Genomic DNA, 21,076 nt, shown 5'->3' with positions numbered 1-21,076 from the left:
AAGAAAGATGAGATTAAGAATGTCCCAGAAGTTCAAGAAGTAATAAACAAAGACAACTGGTTTGTAGAATTTGAAAGAGACGTGAACGAGTTGAATGAAGCGTCCGAATTGGAGGGAGAGACGAAGAGAAAGAGGGGCAGACCAAGGAAGGAAACCCCAAGTCTTAAGGTGAGCAAACCTGTAGGTGAGTCAATGCAGGATTCAAGCTTTGAAGATTTGCCAATCGATGCGAGCTTGAAAGCTGGAGTATTTCTGGCTTGTTTGTCACAAGGTAAAAATAGACTAAATCTGGACGAGTCTACTGATGAGGTCTACCATACTCTTCTTGCCAGTATGAATTCAGATCCAATTAACTATAAAGACGCGATGCAAAGAAAAGATAAGAGCAGTTGGACAGTGGCGGTAGAAGAAGAGCTTAAATCGATGAGTAAAAATAAAGTGTGGAAAATTGTAGACCGACCGATTAGTAATCAAAATGGATAGAAGACTAATATAATTGACTCTAGGTGGGTATTTAAACGCAAGATAGAAGCGAACGGTAAGACGCGATACAAGGCGAGACTGGTTATACGGGACTTTAAAGATCGAAATGTTTACGAGTTGAGAGAAACATATGCCCCGGTATCGCGAATGCACTTGGTTAGGGCCCTATTTGCTATCATTTACAAATACAACTCAGACACCTGCCAATTAGACGTGAAAACGGCATTCCTCAATGGTGACATAGATGAGGAAATCTACATGGAGATCCCAGAGGGGATTCATCACTCAGATCAGAAGAGAGAGACCAAGGTGTGCAAATTAGAGAAATCACTGGAAATCATAGGAATGAGAAATTCACTGAAGTGGCACTCGGTGTGGGCCTCGTGAACTCTGATCTTCAGCCGTATCTGTTTACTCGGAGTAGTGAGGAAAAATTTCGAATTCTACTATTATACGTAGATCATATAACTATGGCGAGTAACGATAAAGATAAATTAGATGAGGTTAAAATTAAACTGAGTTCTGAGTTTGAAATGACAGTAATGGGGGAGCCAAAAGAGTTTCTGAACATTTCAATAAGACGAGATAGAGAGAATCCTATATTAAAAATGTGTGAAGAAAAATATATTAAAAAGATACTAACAAAATATGGTTTCGAGAACTCACATCCTCAAAGAACTCCAATGCTCACTAGACAGACCTCTAACCACGAGCGAAAAGTTAGAGAGTCGGCCACTGATGGTGAGTTTTATAGTACGGCCGATGAGAAATTGAATTGTCCTTATAGAGAAGTAATGGGTAGCTTGTTGTACATAGCAGGGACTACAAGACCTAATATTTCTTATGCTGTCAATATTCTGAGCAGACATCAGCTGAGTCCAATAGATGAGGATTGGAAAATGGTGAAGAGAGGACTGAGGTACTTGAGAGGAACCACTGACTTAGGGTCGAGATATACAGGTGAGATTGAGGCATACTCAGACGCTAGCTTTGCAGATTGCAAAGGCTCATTGACCACGTGTGGATATGTGATTAAACTGTTTGGTGATTTGATTATCTGGAGAACTCACAAACAGTCCTATGTGGCTCTCTCTACGTGTCAAGCCGAGTATGTTGCGATGAGTGAGGCGAGTCAAGAGATGTTGTCGATGTACAACTCCTTGAAATTGATTTCTCAACCCCTGTTGCCAATGACCTTGTGGTGCGATAATAAGGCGGCAACGTGTAGTGCTGAGTCGAGTGGGGGAAATAAATTAAGACATATAATTGATGTCAAAGCTCATCATATCAAGGAATGTATCAAGCTCAATCTGATCAAAGTAAACTAGATACGTTCCAGGGATCAATTGACTGACGTATTCACCAAACCTCTGGCGTTTGAACTACACAAACACCAAGTTGACAAAATAATGAATGTAAATATTTAATAATTGTTTTGTTCTCTGTTTAGGAAAGAAGGGTATTTAAATTGAAGCGTGACCGAGGTCAGTTATGGCGAGAGGACTCGGAAGCAGTCGGGAGGGAGTGTTGGAAAGGTGGCGCCAGCTCCCGGTTCCACTGGGCTTAGGCCCTTGCGTATGACATATATATTCGTTATGGGGAGACTAGATCTTGCGCATGCGCGGATCTCCTCTTCATCAGGTTGTAACTTGTGAGAGTACACTCTACTGCGAGACGCTAGACGAGAGACGTGTTGTAACCAATAAACCAGAGTTCCAATAATAAAACCTGTGTACTATTTATTGTATCCACACCCGCAATCCAACAATAATATAGACCAATTTAATAAATTCTCCGAAAAATATATTAGATTTATACAAAAAACTAGTCACATGAGGCGTGCGCGCGCCTTATCGATCACCTAGTTGAAAATTGATGTAGAATAATTGATATGATGATCAATATCATGATATGATGATCATTGATATGATTATCGATATAATGATTGATATGATGATGATGATAATTGTTTTTTTTATTCATTCCTAAATGAATGAATATCACATTGAAGGCCCTATTATTTATGATAAGTCAAAGTCAACGAAGAAAAAGTTGAAGTTTCTCGAGTTTCCCAAAACATTTGAGAATTTTCTCGAATTTTCTTGAATTTTCTAGGAAACTTGAAAAGTTTCTCGAATTTTCAAGAAAATTTGCGAAATCTCTCAAATTTTCTAAAGATTTCTTGGAGACTCGAGAAATTTCTCGATTTTTCTGCAGAATGTCAGAAGTTTTTCGAATTTTGGAGAAAACTTGAGAAATTTCTCGAATTTTCCAGAACATTTAAAAAAAGTTGAGAACTTTCGAGGAAACGGGCAAAATTTCGAGGAAATATCTCATAATAATAGAAATGAGAATAATTTGTCTAATAACTATCGTAGAATATTCTCGAGTTCTCCCGAAAATTCTAGAAATTTCCACTATCACTGGCTAAATAGATGTTTTTAGTTTCGCAGAATATTCCCTCATTTTCCAGAAAATTCCAGAAATCTTCAGAAAGGGGTGGGTGCTAAATTCTCCGATGGCCAAAATCTCCGAAAAGAAATCATCGCGAGAATGGATAACTAGCGCTGCCGGTGAGCAGAGCCGATACTGGAGCTCGAGTTTATTCAATTTTCAGGGACAAGTAGAGGGAAGAGAGAGCCCCACACTTAAACTTTTTTATATTTGTTTAAATAACTTTTTGTTGTCGTCATATCAACTTCCGGTTCTGAATGGGTTCAGAGGGCAGGGGGCGGGGGAGAGGTGGAATTCGAATTGGGGAATAGAAATAAAAATGGAAATTATTATTATTATTTATTTATTTTTTACTTTTCTTTGTGGGTTATTAGGCCCAGCACCGACTTTGTCATATATTCACATACATCCTCACATCCTCAGCGTCCCTAATTATTATCTTATTATTATTATTTTTTCTTTCTCAATGTTAAATAAAAAATAGATTTGAAAAACCTTTTTTTAATTACCATGTAGTCGATGGGGTTTGTTCTGAATTTCCTCTTCTTTTCCCCTCGCGAACAAACGATTTTTGAAAACGTGCAAAACGAGGAAAATCTGAATGATTTTATTTGGGGAATTTTTTACGTCATCCATTGGGGTCAAATGGTACAAGTAGAATCGTATTGGTCGAACTGTATAAATGAAATGACGAATTTTTTTTTACTTCTCCTTTTGTGTCGTTTGTTAGGCATATCTCCCATATGATCGACAGAATTGCTTACGTGTGCTGATGATTCATAACTTTTGCATTAATTATTATACGCGATTAGAGAGATGATGATGAGTATACCTCGGGGTGTTACTTCCTGAAAAATAGGCAAACCAATGAAAGCAAACTTTGAGATCAATTTCTTTTTTTTTCTTTTTTTGGATGAAAAGAGGTGACACTTCGAAGTAATTAAAAATTAGTCACCTACATTCTCGCGTTGAGAATTGAATTGAAAAATTTATTCTAACGATTCTTGGACTAATTAATGTTCCCAATAATACTGGGACATTGGAAGACGTACTGAACATGATCTACATGAGTGAGGCCCCGAAATTACGATGATTTACTATCGAAGTGTTGACACGCGTCGAGTAAACTGTTTATTTTTCTGTCAATATGTTCGAATTATTTACGCAGAATATATCAAAAGATTTTCTTGGTATTTAATGAAATTATCACCAAAGGTCTTCTAATTTTTTCTTTCACAACTACTCCGCTCCATCAATCATTCAATCAACTTGGCCAATTGATAGTGTGTCAAGAGGCAAAATATTACTACACAAGATTTGTTTCCAATATTATTTTTTATTTATTAAATCACTTATGGAATGCAAAAAGCGATTGCATGCCCAATTTTTCTTCTCCTCATTTGATCAGTGAAAATTAGTCTTATGCTAGCTAATTATCACTCAATACGTTATGCTCTAATTCATGAATATTTCACCAAAACTAAATAATTAACTCTCCACTTGATTCATTAATCCGCTTCTGAGAGAGTGAACAGGGAACAATTCAAGAACAAATTTCCAGAATTTGCCTTCTAAAACTATTAGCATGAGTGACATCTGGATAGTAATCCGTGTACAATTCCCATCATTTAAATAGACATATCTAACTATTTATGTAGATTTTTTCATCACGAATTTGAAAGAACACGGAGTCGTTTCATCTGACTTCTCTGTCACCCAGGACTCTTTCTTTCCCTTCGACTTTTTTACTTTCCTCTTCAGTTTAATTCTCTTGGACCTCTTAAGTTTCTTTCTCTTCTGGCCTTGAATCCCTCCATTCTCTTTATCGTCTAAGCTTTTATTCCCACAATCCATCATGAATGAATTTATCCCTTCATATTCCCCAAATTCTAAATTCTCACTCGCCATTTGTTCTGGGAGCGGAGCTGTGGAAATAGTCTCTTGAGTAGTCGAAGCAGCTGTATCCTCTCTTGTCTCTTCAGGTTCAGATTCTCCAGGTGAGAGAGTTCCTTCTTCAACCTGAGCTTCTAACAATCCTATCTCCTGTTTGTATTCTGTAACAGGATTAAATATGTATGTATTGGATAATATATCCTACAAACACACCCTTGAAAAAATTTCATAGAAAACCCAGCGCATTTGCTAGACAATTCTATGGAATTTCTATTGAACTTTCTATCAGTCTTTGCCCGCTCCTATTGAAATGTTCAATGGAAAAAATTATGTAAAAAAAAGATGAAAGACTTCAATTTTTCTATAAAACTCATTTTATTGAGATATTTTCTATAGAATTTTCTCGGCGCAAAATTTCTAATTTCTTTTCATTCGATTTTTTTCTTTTCATCAAGAAAATTAAACTAAAGAAGCAGAAAATTTGAGCCGAGGAAATTCTAAATGAAGTATCTTAATAGAATAAATTGTATAGAAAAATCGGATTCAATTAATTTTTTCTATAGAATATTTTCTAGTGAACATTTCAATAGAAACGGCCAAAAACTAATGAAAATACGATAGAATTGTCTATCGAATTGGCTAGGATTATCTATAAAATTGTTTCATACGTGCAGGCTCGCTCAGAACGTCCGTCTAATCAAGAATCATCGATCTGATAATTCACTTCTTTTGAATTCAATAGTCGTTGCCATCCTTGTTGAGGAAAGCGAACGGACTCAGCATATTTCTTTCAAATAATTCTCTCTGCTGTCTTATGAAACCTTCCTTCACCATATCTTCCTTCCTTATTCTTTGTTTAGTCATTCTTTCTTTAATAACATCGAAATGTTCGGAAATGCTCTGTTGACATTGTGACAGAGCACCTAAAAACATTTATTTCACTGGTTGTATAATTATTATAGATCGTCGAATTGATTACTACTATTGCTAGCGAGTGGGTAATTTTCAGTGTTCAACAATTTACAGTAGACTCCCGTATAGTCACTCTCGTTATAGTCGCGTTTATTCTCAACTCAATTTATCGTGGCTCGAGCGCTTTCCCCACTATCACCTACAGGGCCCTAAATGTACTCCCTCCAGTGTTTTCGTTTAAGATTTCTCCGAGGAGGTATTGTTGTGAGCGCGTGGTGGTGGTAGGGAAATATCGTCGCATTCTGAGACTTGATTTCTCCTACACCCCCAGGACGTCACTATAACATTCTAACATAAAAGTTGTGACGAGGCACATTATTTAATTTTTATTATTTTTATACATATTTTTCCCCAACACACACTGCCCCCTAAAACCGCAAATTCTCACCACCGTTGGTTACCTCTTCCCTCGCTTTTCCCCTTATCGCCCCTCTACCCCCACCCCTGGACATCACGAGGACATCAGCCGAAGGAAGACATCAGTTCCGGCCCCACCCGATCAATTGAAGTCATCGCCCCCTGGAAATTCCCAATACTAGACCCCCGAATATTCAACACCTGCAATAATCCCTTGTGAGACATCCCTGGATTGTGGTCATCGTCACCACTCACCCGTGCTGATTGGCCCCGATTGCTACCGAATTGAAAACCGAAGGACATCGACACCTGACGAACCCCCACAAATCGCGAAGGAAAAGAAAAGACCGTGCATTAGCTACCCCGTGAGTCGCCACGTGCCCCGAAAGTAGTAAATAGTGAATACAGTAAAATTCGCCCGGAAGTTATTTGGCGGATAAAAAGAGGATTTTTGACACATCGAGCTCATCCCAGCTCTAGTATTGGTGCCCAGGAAACCCCGAGGTGGAAAGGAGGCTCTCCAGGAAAACGCCCTGGTATTTTGAAGGAGTGCAAGGCGCCGGTGGAATTCCCACGTGTTCGCCAAAGTGAAGTCCCGCCGTGAGTACGAGTTACCCCCCTCATATTCCCTCTTGTCCCCACAATATTACCCTTCATACCCCCCAACGGTGAGCGCACAGATTTCTTTTTGTCCCTCAGTAAATTATCCGATTTAGTTATCTCTTTTGATTACTCTCATCTACACCTCTAGATTCTCCCCCATTTTTCACAATTTAGATTCATCCCTTTTTGACGTGTACTAAAGTAGCCTGGCCTCCCCCACTTCCCTAGATCAGAGCAAAAGGCCTTTTTGACGTCTCCTGACGATCCATTATTTGTAAAGTTCATAGAATATATCTTATCATTTGAATTTAACCCCTTATTTGATCTATTTCTTTATTTTACCCCTCCGCAATTCATGAAATAGTCTAATTAAAATAAGGAAAAGGTCACAAAGTCCAATGTATGCACCCAAAAAAAACAAGCTTTATTTTGAGACTTGTAATCTCACATTGAGATTTTCAAATGTCTCAAATTGAGACTTTCAACAATCTCGAGTTGAGACTTTCAGAACTCTACTGGAAGAAAAAATTCAAGTTGAACTCCGAAAGTCCTAACTTGTGGCATGGAGAAGTGTCAACTCCAATCTCAAAGTAAAAAATTGAGACCTTCGAAAGTAAAAAATTAAAACTTTCCGAATTCTCAACTCGAAACTTTCAGAATGCTTCAACTGATATCTCTAAATATTTCGACTTTCGAAATTCTCAACTTGAGTCTTTCAGACTTAAAATTAAGACTTTTAAAAATCTTATTTGAAAACCTTTGAAATCTCAAAAAAGGTATTATTTTTTGGGTGTATTTTCGTCGTTGTCGCTTCTAAGCAACTTCCATTTTGCTCATTCAATTTTCTCATCAAATTATCTGATTTTCTAGTAAATCTTAGTAGAAATTCAACTCGAAATTGGATTTTACTCACTGACGAATGCCCATGGCTTGGGTTCCTTCCCAAATTTGGCGTTCATCGTACGATTTCTCGACTCTGCCGGATTGTTAGTACGTCTCACTGCACCGAATACCGATCATTCACTGGGTTTACATATGACAAGCCATTGTCTCTCAAAATAACCAAAAAATTCTTACATTTCATCTCAAACATTTTGATCATTAATTTTCTCTTTTCTTGTATTGTATAATGGCTCGATGTATTGCATTTGGCATCAGAGGGAGAGCCACGATGAGATTCAAACTTCTTTTAACACTTGATCGAACAATTTTCTCTTTGGCAGTTTCCTTACCTACTTCTCTTTTCTTAATTCTCTTTATTGCACCAAACTTGAGAGCATTCGCCCATATCAACTGAAAAAAATGTATTTATCAATTGTGGGAATTTTATTCTATTCTTGGGATTATTCTGAAAATTGAGAATTATAACTTCATGATTTTTTTTTCAGTAACGGAAAATTCGATTTCCTTCTATCCAAAATTAGAATTTATGCAAGTACTACGAATGTTCCATTTTTTTACTCTTTCGTAGTGAGTAAAGCCTAACGTCAGTACTGCTTCTAGTACCACCTTCACTACTGAATTTCGAGGTGCTTTTTCAAAGTCGACATGGACGTTGATTTGAACTTTTTTAAGCTCTGGAGCTAATACATTAAAGACATATTCTAGGACTGCATCGTATGCTTCTTCAGGCTTTTATTGCATTAGAGCATAAATTATTGGGAGCGTCTACAAATTAAATGAAAAGTAAATGGATCAAATTGTACATGAAAAAAAACAGTCTTCAATCCAGAATGAGGTTTTCCTTAAATCGATAATATAAATTAGTGTTACCGCAAGAGAAAAACCAAGAGAAGATCTTGATACATGATTTCTCCGCAGGTATTAGTCAGAAATAATTCAAACAAAGATTTTATTGGCCAAATTGGTCGGGAATAATGCGAAAAAAAAATGTATATCCAACGCAGTGATTGCAAGGGTCATAAGACAAGGACATAACTTTTTTGGTTCCCAAGACAATACAAGACACAAGCCGAAAAAGTTATGAGTCCTTGTCTTATGACCCTTGTAGTGCTTACTTTGCATATACAATTTTTGTTCGCATTATTCCTGACCAATTTGGTCAATAAAATGTTTGTTTGAATCATTTTTACACAATGATTCGTTTGTTTCCATTATTTTTGACAAATATCACACCCTTAGATTTAAGTTTTCCTTCTTCTGAATGAAGAACTATCATTCGATATCTGTCTTTAAAAGATGACTCACGTGGTTTAAGAGACAAACATGGACAATCAGATTTTGTTGGATCCCTAATCCACATGGTTTCGAGCGAAACGTATCATCCATAAATCCATCGGTATTATACTCGACGTCATGCAAATACCTCTCAATAAAGTCACGGTCTCCGAATACTACGGATTGAGATCCGTCTTCACCGATCACCATTTTTACGTCTAAATGCCCAGACTTATATCGAAGTAGCCCTTTCCCTGGGTCTTTACGCATTGAGTCGACGAATTCAGTCAGATCATGAGGTATAGGAGGATTATTTGGTGCCTTATGGTAGCATAGCGTTCTTTTTACATTGTCGAATGCGACAGCTTTCGCCTTGAGATGTCTGTGTGAATGAGAAAAAACATGAGAATTATTGAAAAACGATCTAAACTTATCATGACTACCGGAATAATTACACTGATACGACACTCACTCGAGTCTTGCCAAATCAAATGCCTCTCGTGGAGTGCAATTGCGTTTGGACACATTCTCATTCATCTCCGTACGAAGAGCCCTTGTCTCTGCAGTACGAAGGTCAGGTATGCAACTGTCACAGTGATTTTGCACTCTGATTACTCTCCCATCGGGTTTGAGAATTGTTTGACCGGGACAATTGTCCTCACTTTTGACCCTTGGGCACACATTGAGACTGTTAAAACAAAGGATATCCGTAATTATTGGTGAGATTTTCACTTGAAACTGATGGTATTTAGTAGTGAAGTGATAATAAAAATGAGATGAATCAATTTCACTCCACAATCGTCTCAGAGAATATCTCTGAATTAAATAAAAATCGGCTCAAGTTGAGTCAACTCATCTTCGCTATACCACTTCAACACTGAATTAATCCGAAAATAATACTTACATGTCTCCATTCACGTGTTGACCTTCCCCGATCGATAACCGTCCCCATCGATGGGTTTTGCATGTTTGTTCCGAACACAAGTTGGATTTTTAGGTGACTGATTTGATGGCCCTGGCACTGCAGCCAGAGCATTTTCGACACTCATCATCAATCGCGAATGACACACACAAATATTCAATAAAAAAAAGTAAATCGTGTAACTGCGACACATTTCCAACGAAAAATAATAAGAAACACGTGAAGAACACATCGATACTCATTCCAACAAGGCAGCGTACTAACTGGCAGTTTGTTTACGTCCAGTAGTGGCTGCTCGTGCCATACCGAGAGGCTCATATACTCGAATGAGCTGGAGCTGAAATTCGCGCAGGTTTCGGGAAACGAGTGCTTCGACAAAATTGGGACTATATTATTGCTTTTTTGTTCTTTTTGCTTCCGAATTGAAGCATTGTTTTTTTCGGGATTTTCCATTGTCCAATTTTGATTGGTAATGATGTAGAATGTTATAAAACGTGAAGATATGATGTTTTTAGGGCCATGTCTGTATTTATGTGTGTGATAATTCGGGTACTGGTGATCTATTTTTAGGAAATTTGACTCAGCCCGATCGGTTAATTAGTTCTTGAGATATAAAAATTTGGTTAAATTTTGTTTTTCCTCAATATCTCGTAAACTAGTGCATCGATTTGAATTTTTCTTTTTTTCAAAATATTCGGCTCAGTGGCCTCTACCAATGAAATATACACATCGATTCGGGTAAATTTCGGAGATATTGCCGTTTCTCTGTTCTTCCGGAGATATTCAACCTTCTGCGTTAAAGTATTTTATCAGATATCTCACGGACTGCTTGACAGATTGTTTTTTTTTCAAAATATTTGGCTCGACGGCCACTATCTGGATCAATCAAAATCAATCAATCAATCAAAAAACCCGTCCATGAAAATTTTTGGAGATATTGCACTTTTTCCTTTTTTTTGTTGTGCGCACGATAATTTGAGAAAAAATCGGAATAGCGAGTTGAAATTTGGTACGAGTAGAACTATCATAATATTGAAGGTCCTTATTTTGTATGGGCGCAATCGGCCGAGCCGTTCTGGGAGTATTAAACGATTTGTATTGTGACGAGGCACATTTATTTATTTTTTATTATGTTTACGTCACTCTTTTCCCCACCACACTCTGCCCTCTAAAACTCCCGCCACCGTTGGACACCCGCATCCCCCAAGTACTCCCCTCATCACCCTTTCCGCCCCTCCCCTGGAAGCAGAGACGAAGACCCTCGGAACATTGCATCACCGCCGAATCACTCATTTGCACGACAGGACCCGCGCCCCTGGAAGAATTTACGATGCTTCCCCTTGAAAATATCTACACCCTCGATGGCCCCCATTCACACGCTCCTGACCTAGCACCTCGGCCCCCCCACGAAGAGCTTCGACAAGATTGCTCGAAAGGCGGAAACGGAGAAACCCGAATTACGGAAAGAACGAAAGAGAAGTGAGGAGAAAGATTCACTCGCTACACAGCAGCCCCGTGTGTAACCACGTGTATTTTTGAGTTTCCCGTTCTTGAGCCCTTGAAGACAGAAAACAGTTAAGAGGAATTTTGGAAGTGTTTGGGTTCCCATTTGTTTTGAACCAAAACCCCGGAAGCTGGAATTGGAAGGAAGGCTCTCTATTGGCTCGATTTGCCTGGAAAGATTGGAAGTCGTGCATATCCAAAAACCTACGCTATACCCACGTAGTCGTGAGTACAAGTTACCTTGCCCATTTCCCCGAAGTATTCCCTTTTCCCTCGATATTACCCCCCAACGGTGAGCTTACACTCTTTTGTTTCTTCCCCTTCAGTTATTACTTTTATATTTAGTTGCATTCCCTCGACACGACTAGCTTCTCCCCTTTTTCCTGCATTAGAGTCACTCCCTTTTTATGTGTACAAAAGTTGCCTGGCCTCCCCCACTCCCTAGATCTCATTAAAGGCCTTATTTACGTCTTTTGACGATCAGAATTGTATTTAGAGAAAATATAGGTAATTATTCTAAACTTATCCCTTATTTGTCCCTTTTCTTGACTCGCCTTAATCCTCTTTTCAGGAATTAGTCTAATAGAATCTAGAAAACGGTCACATTGGCGCCCGACGTGGGGCCAGGCGCTAAAAATTGAGCGTATTATTTTTCTCCCCCCTAGTCTTCCCTTCCAAAGTCGCATTCCGTTCCCTTTGTGTGGCTCACTGTTGCGGTGTCTTTTTTTTTCTCGCATAGGTGTTTAACTCGAAATACGTCATTTTATTCGACTTCTTATTTCCCTCTGTATTTCTCTCACCTCTCCGAGTTGAAGATCTCCGAGTCCTCCCCCTTTCACCCCCCCCCCCNTTATTCCCCTCGAAATAAAATCTACCGGGTATCTACATTATTCCCTCGTATTATATTTTTCACATCTTATAGAATTTGAATTTATTTTTCTCGGCCCCCCCCCCCTCGACCCCTCGCAGTTCTCTCTCCCTCACCTAAAACACTTGCCCCGAAAGAATATACCGGGTGTCTCTTTCAGATTGAATTCTTATTTTTACTTATTTTTTCTCTTTCGTAATCCAATCATTGAATGATATTTTCCGGTTTTCTGGTTCTTACTCAATAAATTTTGGTCGATTTTGGAGTTGGAGATTCCTTTTCTTTCGTTTTTTTTTTTGAGCGTTAGATTGAACATCCGTGGAGAATTAGTTCCGATTGTTAGGATTCCCCCCCGCTCCCTTGACTAACACCCTCCCCCTACCCCGACCAACAACTTTCCCCCCAAAGTTAAAGACTCGTCATTGTAATTGACATTGAAAGTTCCTGAATTTCTCCCTTTCTGAAAAATTCACTTTTTCAAGATTTCCCCCCCCCCCCTTTTTGAATTTTTCCATTTCCCGCATTTCCCCCTTTTTGAAAAATTTACTTTCTGTAAATTTTTCCCTTTGTAAAAACCTTACTTTTTCTAGAACAATTAGGACTTTTGATCGGATTTCCTACCAGGGAGTCGAATAGTTTTTTTTGGTTGCAATCCAATCGATCACTTCCTATTTTTTATTCTTTGTCATTTTCCTCTTAATCACGGGAAGTAATTTGAGAAATTTCTTTTGTGATTCACCGGTGAAGTATTTTCTTTTATTTGAGTATGGATCCCTACACGAACCCCACCGCCACTGTTACCCGCACCATTGCAAATACTAGAACCCCTATTGTCTCAGCATACCCCACTCCCCCGGCACCCCCTGACCCTAGAGAAATAATAGAATATAAACGTACCCTTGAGCATCATTACGACTCACTGACCCCCCGTGATCACTTCATACTATTAGATACTTTGGGACTCAGTTGCTTGGGACCCTATGAAATAATGAGAGACAGATTTGTGCGATTTGAAATTCGGAAGAGATATGGCCCCAATACTGCTGTATGGGACAAAGTTAGTGATGAGTCGGAAGAACCCACTACCACCACATTTTTTCACGTCACTCCTAGAGCTGACGGTTCTTTCACAATGGTCCGACACGATAAAATTCTGAGGATCAATCAAACGTTAGGAATTTACCCGGACCCAAATATTTTGAGTCAATTTACAGCTGAGAAAACTCAGAATGCCACTGACCAGAGAAATTCCCCCCTAGCCCGTCGATCCCCCTTGCCTCAACCCCTAGCCATTTTCGAGAATATGCACCCGGTGAACCCCACTCAAGGAAATCCCCAGTTTCCCCCGGGACCGTCCTGTCCTCAAATGTTCCCATTAAATCCCCAGGATCCCTCGACAATCACCCCCTCGATTCGCCGTGAGAACCGACCCCCTGATATTTCTGTGATGAATCCCTCAGTCCCCGGAATGACCCCCAGACCCTCGTCTGTTGATCGACCCTCTGATATCTCCATACCCAACCCCTCAGATTTTCGAACAACCCCCAGACCCCCTTGTAAAATGCACAGTACAGTTGTGCTCCCTTCAGGTCTCGTTCTCAAAGGGAATCGCGCATTTAAGCTAGACGGAATTAGTTTTTCTGGGACCTCAACCAAGAACCCCCCAGATATTTCAGCCTCATTAGCCATCATTTATTCAACATTGGTGGATATTATTCAGAATGGTAGTAGATCGAGTAGCCCCAGAAGAAAGAACCCCAGAGAGTCACCCCCATATAACTCGTTTACCCCCGGGACCGCTAGTCCCTCATCTTCCCCATCACATCATGAGACCCTCTCTAGTCCCTCATCCGAATACTCTCTAGAACAACAGAGCAAGACCTCAGATCCCTCCCAACTAGAAAGCCACAGCCTGTCCCCTACAATCCCTACTGATTCAAAAACAGCCACCCAAGACCCCCCAATAACCGTCATCCCCACTAGGCCCCTCCTCAATGAAGTCGAAATCACCGACCTAATGTCCCTGAGTATCTCACCACCCCCACAATGGAAATATTCCCCCCATAAACGGAAGTCTAAGAGATACAGCTTGATCCGTCAATCTCACCCCCGACACGATAGATAATTATCGATCGGCTTTGCCCCTAGTTAAAAAAGCCCATGTAGTTGATTAAGTTAGTTGATAGAATAGGTTTAATAGGTTAGTTAGGTTGCCCAATAGGTTAGTTAGTAGAATAGGATAAACCGTCGCCACGATACCCTTGAAGAAGATGTATTTTCAGAAAATTAATTAGTTCTTTAGATTAGAGAGTCGCCCCTTACCCCGAGGAAACCCAGAAGTACTTAGGATTAGTTGAAAATATTCCGGATGAACCCGAAGGGATCTGGAATACCCAGGAATGCTCGGCATTTGATTGTCATATTTCGTATGGCCCGAGAGTGGCCCGAAATACCCAACGGAAGCCCCGAGTTATTTGAGTATACTTTGTAAGGTCCCAAAGTGGCCCGAAATCCCCCAGAAAAGCCCCTAAGCTCCCCACGAGGCCCCGAAATACCCTTATAGAACCCAGAACACGATCCCAAATACCTAGACCGACCCTTAGAATTCCCCAAAATCCCCAGAAATAACCCGAAAATACCCCATAGTTGTATATATTCACCCTGATATCCCAGAGTTCAAAATCCCCCTAGTCACAAGAGCCCCACAAGAGTCATGATGTACCCTCAAGATTCCCATAAGGCCCTGAAATGCCCGGAGAACCCAAAATAGAACCCAATGTCCTCTTTACCCCTGGGACCATGACCAGCTGGATCTGAAAAAAAGGCTTAAAATATTCAGAGAAAGTTGGGAGGGCCCTGACGCATTCTAAGAACCCTGGAATTAGGTTAGGATTAGGTTAAAAATATTTCGCATGACCCAATGTGATCCGAAATACCCCAGAATATGAGAGATTGTATAATCAGTCGGTACGATGAAAGCATGACTGCACAAAGTTGCCCAGAGATCCATAACGATTATTAGTTAAAATCACTCGTGGATAAAATTGTCGTTAGTTTAGGTTTTTAAGTAGTCACATCTTTCCCCCACGAGACCCATAAGGAGCCCCAAAAATCGAATCATCCCCCCCGGCGATGAAGTCAGGTGAATCCCCACAACTCCCATCTCCCTTCACCCTAGTTGTCCCTGATCCCGATACCCCTTGTTCTCATTCATTGACCCCCTGGTTACCCTCAAAATAGCCCTAATCCCCTAGAGTTGACCCCTCTGACACCCTCACTAGCCCAAGATATCCCCTCGTTCTTCCGAAGACGATTAGTGTAATTTTCTTTCCTTTTGTTACCCAAAAGGCCATGGAATAGGATTTTCTGAGTTATTTTGTTTTTTTTTAATAATAGTTATTTTGGAGGATTATTTTGAGTCCATTTAGAGCGAGTTTTGCCCGCGTTATCATGAAACCAAAACGGTATGATAAACAATGGGCAAATGTGGTAATGTACCCTGTACATGATTAGAAAATACATTTAAGTTAATGAATAATGTCTGAGCCTTCATTCCAGTCTCACCTTTCCTGGAGCAGTCGGGTATCATGAAAGTTTGGATATCGTTCAACATAGGGTTGTGGAAACCCTATGTGTTCTCTACCCCCGGGACAGCTGTGACGAGGCACATTTATTTATTTTTTATTATGTTTACGTCACTCTTTTCCCCACCACACTCTGCCCTCCTAAAACTCCCGCCACCGTTGGACACCCGCATCCGCTAAGTACTCCCCCTCATGGCCCTTTCCGCCCCTCCCCTGGAAGCAGAGACGAAGACCCTCGGAACATCGCATCACCGCCGAATCACTTATTTGCACGACAGGATCCGCGCCCCTGGAAGAATTTACGATGCTTCCCCTTGAAAATATCTACACCCTCGATGGCCCCCATTCACACGCTTCTGACCTAGCACCTCGGCCCCCCCATGAAGAGCTTCGACAAGATTGCTCGAAAGGCGGAAACGGAGAAATCCGAATTATGGAAAGAAAGAATGAGAAGTGAGGAGAAAGACTCACTCGCTACACAGCAGTCTCGTGTGTAACCATGTGTATTTTTGAGTGTCCCATTCTTGAGCCCTTGAAGACAGAAAACAGTTAAGAGGAATTTTGGAAGTGTTTGGGTCATCTTCCGATTTGTTTTGGACCAAAACCCCTGAAGCTGGAATTGGAAGGAAGGCTCTCTATTGGCTGGATTTGCCCGGAAAGATTGGAAGTCGTGCATATCCGAAAACCCACGCTATACCCACGTAGTCATGAGTACAAGTTACCTTGCCTATTTCCCCAGAAGTATTCCCTTTTCCCTCGATATTACCCCCCAACGGTGAACCTACACTCTTTTGTTTCTTCCCCTTCAGTTATTATTTTTATATTTAGTTGCATTCCCTCGACACGACTAGCTTCTCCCCTTTTTCCTGCATTAGAGTCACTCCCTTTTTACGTGTACAAAAGTTACCTGGCCTCCCCCACTCCCTAGATCTCATTAAAGGCCTTATTTACGTCTTTTGACGATCAGAATTGTATTTAGAGAAAATATAGGTAATTATTCTCAATTTATCCCTTATTTGTGCCTTTTCTTGACTCGCCCTAATCCTCTTTTCAGGAATTAGTCTAATAGAATCTAGAAAACGGTCACAGTATAAATGTTTTTTTCAGAGTTAAATATTTTCCTGTAGAAAATTCAATGGAATTTTATTTTCCTTTTCTTGAAATGGAATTAGTAGGAATTGACAGTAAAGGTTATTGTCAAAATTTTGCTACTTCTGTTAGATTTCGAGATATTCATAAAAATTCATCTCATTCTGATTCTCGTCATTCCCTTTCTCTCTCGATCTTTCTCTTCTGAAATATAATGGCCACATTTCGATGTGTGCTATCAAATTGGTTTCTGAGTTTTTGATTTTTTTATGGAGGCATTAACATTAATGGATTACATGTTTTTATCAATTATACATATTAATTAACAGATATAAAAAAATATATTTACACTTATCCCATGAACGATATATTCACTCGATTGAAGAACACAAGGTCAATGTCAGTTGACAAATCAATCTTAGTTGAAGATTTTCTACCAAAAACTTACGGAATTTCCGAAAAAAAAAATTGATCGAATAAGTTATAAACGTTCCAGCGGAAAATAAATACGGTAAATCTCGAAAGGTTTCTTTCGAAGCCGAACAAGTCTAATGTATGCAATTGAAAAAACGAAAAACAGAGGGAAAAAAAATGAAACTCCACTTATGTTCTTATCTTGAGAAATTATGCGAGCGGGCAGAAAGGAGAAGTGTATCCATCGATGAGGAGGGAGATGGATGACAGGCCTGATTAATCGCACAAAAAATGACAAAGATATAAAACAATGATTATTTTATTTTTATTTTTTGAGAAATGATTCAATTGACGAGAGAGCCATATAGATACGTAGATATTTTTGTTGAATTAATCGATAAAATGCCTATCAAAGGACAAAAGAAACCGGAAAACGTCTCCTCGAGAAGGGCGGGGGTAGTGCATATGCAGATCCGTCGATAAGTAGATAATACTAATATAATTTTATTTCCGTGTTGGGACTAATAAACCCCCAAAAAAGTGAATTAAAAAAAAAATGATAACAATTTCCATTTAGATTTCAATTTGCCACTGGCACTTCAACCCCCCCCCCCTTCCCCGCGAAACCCATTCAAAATCAGAATTATACGACGAAAAAAAAGTTATTTAAACACATATAAAAAATAAATGATTGGGACGCAGGTTGTCAAGATGAGGAGTGTCTGTAAATACACGAGTAAGTAGGTGCTAGGCCTAATAACCCACAGAAAAGAGTAAAAAAATAATAATAATAATAATTTCCATCTTTATTTCTGTTCCCCAATTCGAATTCCACTTCTCCCCCGCCCCCTGTCTACTGAACCCATTCAGAACCCGAAGTTGATATGACGACAACAAAAAGTTATTTAAACAAATATAAAAAAGTTTAAGCGTGGGGCTCTCTCTTTCCTTTACTTGTCCCTGAAAATTGAATAAACTCGAGCTCCAGTATCGGCTCTGCTCACCGGCAGCGCTAGTTATACATTCTCGGGGAAATGATTTCTTTTTGGAGATTTTGGCCACCGGAGATTTTGGCCATCGGAGAATTTAGCACTCACCCCTTAACGACTCGACTGAAATCCATTCATACAATTTTTGGAGCGGCTAAGAAAACATCCGATGGAATGTAATCAATTTTTCTTTCTTCATATTTTCTTTTCATTCAGAATTCATACTCTCTTAAATAGATTATTCGATCTATATGCTATTCACCTTTTTTTTTTCAATTTATAATCATATAATCAAGTAAGGGAGTTTGACCCTCTTGACCCTCGCAACCTTCTTTGTAACCTGTTCTTTGTAACCCTTATGCCCCTTATGACCCTAAAGGTCCCAGGGGGCCGCAGGGGCACAAAGATCACCTCCGTTACTCCTTCTTGTAACATCAAATCGACTTAATGACATAACTACTCTCTTGTTATCCATGCTAATTCTATCAATCGTTCTATAACTTTTTTTAATCAGGCCCTTGATTTGAGTCGCCTTTCTATAAATGCATTATCAAGCAAACTGCGTAAATACTAACATTTGCATATGTTAGTTAGACATGTAATCAAAATTTTTGCAAAAAAACTGCGCCAAGAAAAAGTTTTGTGGGGTCGTTTCTGGAAAGAAGAAACATTTTTTCTGGAAACCACAATTCCCATAGGAATTATGCAAAAAATAAACAAATACAAATCAAAGCCAATTCAAGAAATGTCCAATGGATCATGGAATGTGCTATCAGATTATTATGGGGAGGATAACTCTGAATAGAAGGATTTTAAAAAAAATCTTCATAAAATAAAAAATTCAGTAGAGACAGGATTCAAAGTTCTTGGCGCGGAATTTTCCAACTCATTGTCTCGTATCAATCTGTATCTTCTGATCCGCGCCAAGAACTTTCAATCCTGTCTCTGGTGAAGTTTTTATTTTGTGAAGATTTTTTTGAAAATCCTTCTATTCAGAGTTATCCTCCCCATAATAATCTGATAGCACATTCCATGATCCATTGGACATTTCTTGACTTGCCTTTGATTTTTATTTGTTTATTTTTTGCAAAATTTTTATGGGAATTGTGGTTTCCAGAAAAAAATGTTTCTTCTTTCCCGAAACGACCCCACAAAACTTTTTCTTGGCGCAGCTTTTTTGCAAAAACATTTGTTTTTGTTTTTTTGGGAGATTTCAGTCATTTTTCCGAAACGAGCACACGATCATTTTCGTATGAATCGAATTGATTTTTTCCGCGCAACAGAAACAATTTTCAATCACTGCTGCTCTAAGAAAAAAAGGTATTTCTTTCCTACATTTATTTATAATTCATGCTCCGATTCGATTGGAGAATTTCATGAGAAAATCGAACGTGCAAATTACCCGCGTAAAATAACCTTAGAAATGAACTCGCCCACTTGTTATTCACGGACTGAGTTGAAAATCTAAATTAATCGAGGATAGGGGAAAAATTTCTATGCAATATACAGCGCTATATGACCTTGTTCATCAATTTTTCATTAATTTTTACAATAAATCGATGATGAGTCTAAAAAATGCAAATCAGTAGAATTCAAGAAGGAGAGAGAAAGAGTAATGCGCTATTCAAATCTCCCTCCTCTGCGCGTGAGGTTGGAGCGCACTACTACCAACTTCGAAAACGAAATCTCACACTGCTCAGAGATAATGTGAAATGCGAGAATGTGGATATGATCCCATTGCTATGCGCGTAATTTCCTTAATACTAAGTTGAAAAAGAAAATAGTGATATCACTGGAAAGCTCGTGGCCGATTTATGTGATGTAACAAAGGCTATTTTTTCGTAGGGTATCACGTTTTCATTTTATTCAATAAATGTGTTTCGGTGGTAGTGGAGGGGGTAGTTGCTTCGTGTATAGATACGCGGTGCGTTCGGCCTGATGTTTGCTCAGTCGGTCAAAACTTTTCTTGGCCGATACGCTATCGCGTATCTCGATGTTTGACAATTCACTTTGTATGTTTAGGTAGTCATGGAAATGTTCATGGAGCAACTTATCCTCACGACTGGCAAGATTTTGATAAAGAATCGAACTCCCCGAGACGGTTAGACGAGTGGGTTTTCAAGAAATATAGCAGTTGGCTTAAGAACGAGGCGAAAACCGTAAGAAATCAAAGTGGAGTGATCTTATTCTTTCATTTATTGGGGTGTGACACTGTGGGACATGCCAGTAAACCAACATCAAGGTATCTATATCTTGTAGTAATAATATAACATAGTGGTTAAAAACAATGTAAGAACGGGAATCTTAAGTGAAGACAGTTTGAAATATTTTCAAAATATTTTGATAGGCGTTTTTACGGCCAGAGAAAATTATCTTAAGATGTGTATCTGAAACAATGATTGATCTAATAAATAATGAGAATTTATTTCGAATCATAACTATTCCAAATTGATTGTATTAATAAAATCATTCACCATCAATAGCTAGACCAACGGGAACCAAATTCCAATTCTACAAATGCAATCATCTAATGGAAAATTAAATAATGGGGTGATGTAATTATCTTCAGATTTTTTGAAATGTTTTTCAGCACGGTACACGCGTTTCAAAGTTTCAAAAGAATGCCTGACCTATTGGCAGTTCGGAGCCACAATCTTTGGTGAAAAATTAAATTATTTTACTGCGGTCGTAGGTCAGATGGCGAAGAAGTTGGTTCCCTGCAGTGAGCATCTCCATTTATTCACTCTATGAAATATTGATCTCTATC

General features: G+C 39.1%; 1 protein-coding gene across 2 annotated transcripts in view; it reads left to right on the top strand.

The window, feature by feature from the left end:
* LOC107038441 (GPI ethanolamine phosphate transferase 1) overlaps positions 1-20,664 on the top strand; it is a 243,145-nt gene extending 222,481 nt beyond the window's left edge. The window contains exon 3 of one of the 2 annotated variants that reach the window (XM_015257535.1): positions 20,336-20,664. In XM_015257535.1, the coding sequence (XP_015113021.1) occupies positions 20,336-20,415 (80 nt within the window). In that variant the 3' untranslated portion in view covers positions 20,416-20,664. Of the gene's footprint in view, positions 1-20,331 lie in introns of both variants that reach the window. The other variant, XM_015257534.1, reaches the window with a different exon arrangement.
* The last annotated feature ends 412 nt before the right edge of the window (positions 20,665-21,076 follow it).

Source organism: Diachasma alloeum, unplaced genomic scaffold (assembly GCF_001412515.2).
Source record: "Diachasma alloeum isolate Michigan unplaced genomic scaffold, Dall2.0 Dall_scaffold_00283, whole genome shotgun sequence".
Classification (NCBI taxonomy): Eukaryota; Metazoa; Arthropoda; class Insecta; order Hymenoptera; family Braconidae; genus Diachasma; species Diachasma alloeum.
Note: the sequence above shows the minus strand (reverse complement) of the source record. Positions and strands in the feature narration are given on the sequence as shown.